Source organism: Haematobia irritans, chromosome 1 (genome assembly GCF_050003625.1).
Source record: "Haematobia irritans isolate KBUSLIRL chromosome 1, ASM5000362v1, whole genome shotgun sequence".
Classification (NCBI taxonomy): domain Eukaryota; kingdom Metazoa; phylum Arthropoda; class Insecta; order Diptera; family Muscidae; genus Haematobia; species Haematobia irritans.
This window is the reverse complement of record NC_134397.1, coordinates 220,499,402-220,508,306: the sequence shown is the minus strand read 5'-3', so window position 1 is coordinate 220,508,306 and position 8,905 is coordinate 220,499,402. Positions and strand designations below refer to the sequence as shown.

At 31.0% G+C, this 8,905-nt stretch overlaps 1 protein-coding gene across 2 annotated transcripts; it reads left to right on the top strand.

Annotated features, from left to right (window-relative positions):
* Window positions 1-7,305: 7,305 nt before the first annotated feature.
* On the top strand, window positions 7,306-8,238 carry LOC142222617 (glutathione S-transferase 1-1-like). 2 transcript variants are annotated; one of them, XM_075292854.1, is made up of 2 exons: window positions 7,306-7,437; window positions 7,514-8,238. In XM_075292854.1, the coding sequence occupies exon 2, from the start codon at window positions 7,518-7,520 to the stop codon at window positions 8,148-8,150; it is 633 nt and encodes a 210-aa protein (XP_075148969.1). In that variant the 5' UTR covers window positions 7,306-7,437; window positions 7,514-7,517; the 3' UTR covers window positions 8,151-8,238. The 2 variants fall into 2 exon arrangements, with proteins under 2 accessions (XP_075148969.1, XP_075148970.1); XM_075292855.1 differs by having other exon boundaries at window positions 7,364-7,437; window positions 7,488-8,238.
* Window positions 8,239-8,905: the final 667 nt, after the last annotated feature.

Sequence of the window (8,905 nt, the reverse complement as noted above, 5' to 3'; positions counted from 1 at the left end):
AACCAAATTTTTTAAAACACTTCACATTTTTGTAAGTAAAAAAGTTTTTACGCAAATTAGTTTCCAATGCGTTATGCATTCGATCAATGTACACCATGATTGGAAATGAAAATCAACTTCCAATTACGGCTATCATTTTATGTTTCCTAAATGTTAGACTAGCAAATGGGCTGGATCGATCCATTTTAATCCCCATATCAATTTATTTGAAATAATTCGAACAATAATTCGAATTTATTGTTTTTAATTTTATTTTAAGGCTATATACCTACACACATATGACAGAAAAAATGGTCAAAGCTGTTTTTTATAGAAAATTTTGTCACTATTGTATTTATATGGAATGTTTTGTCAAAATTTAATTTCTATAAAAAAATTATTCGAGATATTATTACTATAGAAATATTTTTTTCTATAGAAAATTAAGTCAACATTTATTTCTATAGAAAATAAAAAATAAAACAAGTATATACATCAGTAAGTTCGTCCGGGCCGAATCATAAATACCCACCACCATGAATCAAATATACTAATTTCCTTAGAAAATTTCATGGGGGTTTGATGACAGATCAGTTTAACCAGTTCGCATCCCGAAAATAAATGCAAAGATTTTACCTATCAGATTCCGGATTTATAAGAACTATTTTTGTTTGAGTTTTAAAGGAATCATAAACATATCCTGTAAATGTGCAAGAAAATTAATTAAAAAAAAATTAAGAAAAAATACCTTTGAAATCTAAAATCTATAGTACACCAACTGTTTTATGATTACGAGAAGAATTATCTGGCAAATTTACATTTATGGTAAATGCACCTTCTGTACCCTCAATATCTGAAATCGGTCTATATGGAGGCCTTACCAGCGTTGCAACAACGAATTTTTATTTTGGACCAAATTTTTCCAAAATTCATACCAGGGGACCAGTTTTCTAATTTAAATTAATATAATTTAAAAGTTACAATTTTTTCTAAAATTTTTCTTCGAAAGAAATTTTTTTCAAAATTTTATTTCTATATAAAATATTTTATTTCTATAGAAAATTTGGTCCAAATTTTATTTCAATAGATTTCATTTTAGCCAAAATTTCAATTTAGCCAAAATTTAATTTCTATAGAAAATGTAGCCAATGTTTAATTCTATTAAAAATTTAGCCAAAAATTAATTTCTGTAAAAAATTTAGCCAAAATTTTATTTCTATTACATATTTAGCAGAAATCTTTTTGGAAATCTTTTTCTATAGAAAGTTATCGAAAAATTTTATTTTTTCTTAAAATTTGTACAAAATTTTTGCATAATATTGTATCCCAAATTTTTTTAAGAAGCTTATTTCTATACAAAATGTTGTTAAAATTTTATTTCTATGAAAAATTTGTTAAAATTTTATTTCTATGAAAATTTTGTTAAAATTTTTTTTCTATAGAAATTTTTGTCCAAATGTTATTTCTGCAGAAAAATTCCATTTGGTCTGACCATCGGACCAACTTCAATAATTTTTTGGGTCTATTTTGGTCCAATCGGACTAATGGGGTTACGCCAAAAACATGGAAGGATACGTACAGTATTCAGCACATCTATTGTAGTTCTAGAATATAGACCCCAAAACGGAGGGCCGGTTTGTAAGGAGACTATATCAAAAACTGGACCGATACACAATATATTCGGCACACCTCTTAATGGTCCTAGAATACCTCCAGATTTCCAATTTCAGGCAAATTGGATAAAAACTACGGATTGTAGAAGTCCAAGAAGTAAACTCGTAACATCGGTCTAAAAGGGGGCTATATCAAAACTTCGTCCGATAATGCCCATCTTCGGCACGCCTTGTAATGGTCCTATAATACCTCTAGATTTCCAATTTCAGACAAATTGGATAAAAACTACGGATTCTAGAAGCTCAAGAAATAAAATCGGGAGTTTGTCTATATGGGAGCTATATTAAAACATGGTCCGATAATCACCATTTTCAGCACTCCTCCTTATAGCCCTAGAATACCTCTAGGTTTCCAATTGCTGGCAAATTGGATAAAAACTACGGTTTTTATAAGCCCAAGACCCCATATCGGGCGATCGGTTGATATGGGAGCTATATCAAAACCTGGACCGATCTAGCTCATCTTCGACATGACAAACTTATTATACCACTGTCACCATTCTATGGTGGTGGGTATACAAATATTTTTATGTAGAAAATTTTGTCAAAAATTTATTTCTATAGAAAATTTAGCCAAAATTTTGCTTCTATAGAAAATTGTGCAAAATTTTATTTACACAAAAAATTTTCCAAAATTTCTATTAAAAATTTTTTCAAATTTTTTTCTATAGAAAATTGTGCCAAAATTTTGTTACTATAGATTTTTTTATACAAAATTTTACATTTTATTTTTATAAAAAATTTAGTCTAAATTTTCTTTCTATAGAAAATTTTGCAGCATTTTATTTCTTTAGAAAATTTTGCAAAATTTTATTTACTACACAAAAAATTTTCCAAAAATTTCTATTGATATTTTTTCAAAATTTTATTTCTATTGAAAATTTTGTGAAAATTTGTTTACTATAGTTTTTTTTTATAGAAAATTTGGAAACAATTAATTTAGTTCAAATTTTGTTTCTATAGAAAATTTTGCAAACTTTTATTTACTACACAAAAATTTTTCCAAAATTTCTATTTATATTTTTTTTCAAAATTTTATTTCTATAAAACAATTTGTCAAAATTTTATTTATATAGCAAATTTTCTCAAATTTTTTTCTTACTGATACTCACTGCTAAGTCGAAAACTGGTAAAAGTGACTCAAATTTTGCTATATAGAAAATTATGAATGTTTCCCAAATACTGCACGAGATTTTGTAGAAGTCTGATTTCAGATTTTATCAAAATGAAGATCTAAATACAAAGTTGTGCAGAGTATGTTACAATCGGCCCGCCCGACTTTAGACTTTCTTTGCATTTTTATTTTTTGCTATAATTGTGTTACGTCCCATAACATTAGATTTAAATTTTAGGTACAGAGATTTTCTAGAAGTATATACAATTTTGTCTAAATCGATTCAGATTCAAATTCATGCATATGGGAACCCTTTATAAAAATTTTCGTCCACAAATACACATACTGTCGGTATCTTCTCATATTATGATGGGTATTTATATCATTATTTTATTTATTAAACATTGCCCTAAATTTGAAATAAAGAGTTTAATTGGTATAAATGCAAAATTAAGACCTTCCTTGCACACATAAATAAATACGATACTTTATATCGATCCATATATATACCCCATATATACCCCCTCAATAGAACTACAAATTAGTGGTACTAAAATGAGATTTAGTTATATTACCCGGAGTCGACTCCGGAGTCGGAGTCGAGCTGATGAAAAATGCTGGAGTCGGAGTCGAGCAAAATTGGCTCGACTCCACAGCCCTGGTTAGAATATAGGAAATTTTCCTAAATTTCTATTGTCTACCTGTAATCGATACCTGTCATCGTAATCGATGTGTTTGCGCGTGGGTGTAATCGATATATTTGCGCGTCGGTTGTTTTTTAGTTGAAATCGCGTTGTTTTGGTATACGGAGAGATTGTTAAAAAATAATATGGTAAAATAATATAATAAATAACAAATAAAATATATAAAATATTTGTTATTTTAAATTAGTGAGAAAAATTTTCGTTTTTTTTAAATAAATCTATCAATGTTCATGATAGTGTATAAAGAAAGAAAACACCAGCAGAATAACAACCCTTTCATTTGTCTTCATTTTGGAATCTTCAATTATCAGGTAATATTCAGTGACGCTAACCTTTTGCAACAAAAATGTTTTATGATTTTTTATATTTGTAGGTATTGCAATTGTAAAAGGAGGACAAAATCGTTAGGCAGCAACTTATTAAAAGTGAAAAGTACAAGAAGAAGAAAACGTGCGTTTTACAGTTGATAATATCACACGGAAATTGGAAATAGTGGAATAATAAACTAATATTTCAAAGAGATTCGATGCTGTTGATTCTTAATAAATATATTCAATATATTAATAAAACATGTCTTTTATTGAAGATAAAATTGCTTATAGAAATAAATAAAATTGTATTTAAAAACGAAGGTAAGCAGTTCTAATTATGAAGTAAAAGTTTCACCACAAATGTGTAAGATTTGTCCAAATGAATGAAAAAATTTCAATAAAATCATTCCATATATGAATTCAAATTAGTTAAATTTTTTCATTCTGTAGTATAGTGGTACATAAATATAGGAAAATGTTAACTAATATATGGAATACATTATTCCTAATTTGTACGAAAATCACATCGTTCAAACAAATAAAAATGGCTTTGGCGCTATACGAAGTTCAACTTTCTTCACAATGAGTTCATTTTAACTTAAAGAAGGGGTCACTTTTTTCTGGGTGTATATATATATATATATATATATATATATATATATATATATATATATATATATATATATATATATATATATATATATATATATATATATATATATATATATATATATATATATATATATATATATATATATATATTATTTATATATATACTTTATGGGGTCTTAGAGCAATCTTTCCATATGTTATGGAAATATTGCTCCATTCTATGGTGGAGGGTATAAAAACGGTTCTAAAACAAGTGTACTATACAAATTATTATATTGTCAAAAACTATGGATTTTCAGAAGGTTTACGATATTTCTGACGTACGGTAAAATACGTCGTAAATGTATGTCAAATACCTTACAGTTTATGACAGACCATATCTGGTCAGTTTTGCTCAAATGAATACCGTGACAGAGTACGTTTAGTGGGAAAAAAGTCATTTTAGAATGCTAATAAGGTGAAAATATTTCAAACTCCAAAACATGCTTAACAATGTTGGCAAGTAAAAACGCGTATTTGTAATGTCTTAAAAATAGTTCGCATTCAATTATTTAAGTTTTCGTGTACCTATTCTTATACCAAAATATTATAAAGAGAATTGATATTGCAGGGCAACATTTTTTAAAATTTCGATCTCTTTGTGATCTAAGTAGTTTATTCATTATTTTTAAAATTTGGTAAAATTTCTCTTTTCAAATATATAACAGGTTGGCTGTTAAGTCCCCGGTCTAACAAAGAAAAACACATTATTTTTGTCAAAATTCGTTTTTATTATTCAACATAGTTCCCTTCAAGAGCGATACAACGATTATAACGACCTTCCATTTTTTTGATACCATTTTGGTAGTACTCCTTCGGTTTTGCCTCAAAATAGGCCTCAGTTTCGGCGATCACCTCTTCATTGCAGCCAAATTTTTTCCCTGCGAGCATCCTTTTGAGGTCTGAGAACAAGAAAAAGTCGCTGGGGGCCAGATCTGGAGAATACGGTGGGTGGGAAGCAATTCGAAGCCCAATTCATGAATTTTTGCCATCGTTCTCAAAGACTTGTGGAACGGTGCGTTGTCTTGGTTGAACAACACTTTTTTTGTTTTTCATATGGGGCCGTTTTGCCGCGATTTCGACCTTCAAACGCTCCAATAACACCATATAATAGTCACTGTTGATTGTTTTTCCCTACTCAAGATAATCGATAAAAATTATTCCATGCGCATCCCAAAAAACAGATGCTATTACTTTGCCAGCGGACTTTTAAGTCTTTCCACGCTTCGGAGACGGTTCACCGGTCGCTGTCCACTCAGCCGACTGTCGATTGGACTCAGGAGAGTAGTGATGGAGCCACGTTTCATCCATTGTCACATATCGACGGAAAAACTCGGATGTATTACGAGTTAACAGCTGCAAACACCGCTCAGAATCATCAATACGTTCTTGTTTTTGGTCAAATGTGAGCTCGCGCGGCACCCATTTTGCACAGAGCTTCCGCATATCCAAATATTGATGAATGATATGACCAACACGTTCCTTTGATATCTTTCAGGCCTCTGCTATCTCGATCAACTTCATTTTACGGCCATTCAAAATCATTTTGTGAATTTTTTTGATGTTTTCGTCGGTAACCACCTCTTTTGGGCGTCCACTGCGTTCACCGTCCTCCGTGCTCATTTCACCACGCTTGAATTTTGCATACCAATCAATTATTGTTGATTTCCCTGGGGCATAGTACGGAAACTCATTATCAAGCCAAGTTTTTGCTTCCACCGGATTTTTTTTCCTTCAGAAAACAGTATTTTATCAAAACACGAAATTCCTTTTTTTCCATTTTTTTCACAATAACAAAAGTTGCTTCACAAAAGACGCTCTATCTCACAAACTAATTGACTTACATACGTCAATCATTTGAAGGTTGGTACTATATAAAAATAATATGCATTTAATACTAACGATGCCATCTATGTGTCAGACCGGGGACTTACCAGCCAACCTGTTAATTAGAGAGTTTCTTAGAAGTCAAATATTTGGGGGGGGGGTCCGATACAGACCAATATTTGTATAGTTATTAGAGGGCATATATCACCATCACGTACCAAATGTCAATCGGATCAGATGAAATTTGCTCTTGAAAATGGCTCCGTAAATCAAATCTGGGGGTCGGTTTATATATGGCCTATACCTAAACGTGGTCCGATATGGCCCATTTCTAATACTATCAATAGGGCTGTTTTCTTTTTGCACTGGATTCAACATTTGTATGGGCTATCCAGAACATCGTTTCACTGGTGTTCTATCCAGAACATCTCACCAGTGCAAGTCGCGCCGATCTTGCCAGATTGTGTTTTGATAAAGTGATGCTTCATCGATTCACAATAGCACTTTATTGTGACTTATTTATCGAAAAACATGTAATTCAAAGTGGTATAGTGTCATAAATAATCGCAGCAATATATATTTATTACTAATTGGAGCATTTCATACATTAAAAATGCAAGATTTCACCTCTTTTGTGTGATTGTTTTTAAACAGCTGATGACAGTGTTGCATATTTTTGGAGATGTCCTGGATAAACGAGTACTCTGTTTACTTTTAGTTCTTCACGGCTTAGGGTATCCAGTGCTAAAAGAAAACAGCCCTAATATCAACTACTTCTAACAAGTTTCAGATCGATAGCTTGTTTCGTTCGAAAGTTAGCGTTATTTCTACAGACGGACGGACATCTCTAGATTGAATTTCACCATGGTCCCAAATCGATAATTGTCCCATCTAATAAATAAATAATAATGCAGGTCACCGAGTAAAATCAAATTTGATTTAAATGTATTTCCAAAACAACAAAATAATCTTTCTGCTTGGTTTGCTACCGGCTATTCAATGCTTTATCTATATGCCCGATAACAATGACTTGCTATTTGACATTAAACAAACTGTAGTGGTGCGTTAATATGGTTTGGGACAAACATAGAATAATTCCTATAAAATTCAATGAACTCTCAACTGAGAAGTCATTCATTTCACAGACTTTGAGAAGTTAAGACAAAAAACAATAACAGGTGGGATTAAGTGAAAGAAATAAGAGAAAAAAATATATATATATTATTAGTATAAAACGTTTTTCTAAATTTCTAGAACCATGGATTTCTATTACATGCCCCCATCTGCACCCTGCCGTGCCGTGGAAATGACCGCCCTAGCTGTGGGTGTTCAATTGAACAAAAACATTGTGGACTTAACCAAAGGTGAACATTTGAAAGAGGAGTTCATTAAAATAAACCCCCAACACACCATTCCCACATTGGTTGATTCTGGATTTGCTTTATGGGAATCGCGTGCCATAATGACCTATTTATGTGAGAAATATGACCAAAGTAAGAAATGGTTCCCTGATTGTGTAAAAACTCGTGCCATTATCAATCAACGACTCTATTTTGATATGGGCACATTGTATAAGAGTTTTGCCGATTACTACTATCCTCAGATCATGAAAAAAGCTCCTGCCGATCCGGAAATGTTTAAGAAAATTGAAGCAGCCTTTGAGTTTTTCAATACCTTTTTGGAAGGTAAACAATTTGCTGCTGGGGATTCGGTAACTGTTGCAGATATTGCTCTCTTGGCCACTGTTACCAATTTCGAAGCAGCTTCTTTCGATTTGAGCAAATATGCTAATGTTGCTAAATGGTATGAAGCATGCAAGATTGCTGTTCCCGGCTATGCTGAAAATAAGGAAGCTTGTAATGCTTTCAGAAAATATTTTAATGATAAATAAAAACGCATGGTCTCAAGATATTTTTTTTTATTGTTAAGATAATGTTTAATATAAATAAATGTGATAAATGTTGCAAAATGTAAAAAAATTGATTAATTTTTGTGGAAATATGTGCAGCTTTTTTCAATAAATGTACACTCAAAAAAACTTCACATGAATTCAAAGATCAAAGGAAGGTAACATCAAATATCAGCTAATTACAATTTTTTCATTGCTGGCAGAGGAAGAGGAGTTTTTTTAAAGTTTTGGCGTAGGAAGAGGGGTTTTAAGAGTTTGTCATCACCCCCTACAAAATACCATGAAGTGTTTTTTTCAAACTATTATTATATATTATTACATTAAATATTCTGTAGTCTTCCCTTCTAATCGAATTTAGGTCTTTTTTTGAATATATAAGCAGAGTAGCTCTCACCCTTTAGGAGGATGTTGATAGTTATGCCAAAGTTTAACAAACAATTGTGACAAATAATAATATAATTCAAAATAAAGAACTACTTCAATAACACTTGCGAACCGTAATATATTTCTTCATATTTCGAAGCAAAACATTGAATAATTGTCACACTTGAAAAAGTTTACTTGGATCCAAAGATTTTGACCTACCCTTAAGGATCTTGGTATTGATTCCGATGCGGCTCTTTAAGATAAGAACAATTTTTAGGGAACTAGCTAGCTACAGATATTAATTGACGACTTTTCTATTCCTTTTTCCGATTTATTAACAAAGCTATACATGTACAACAAAAAGTCAGTGA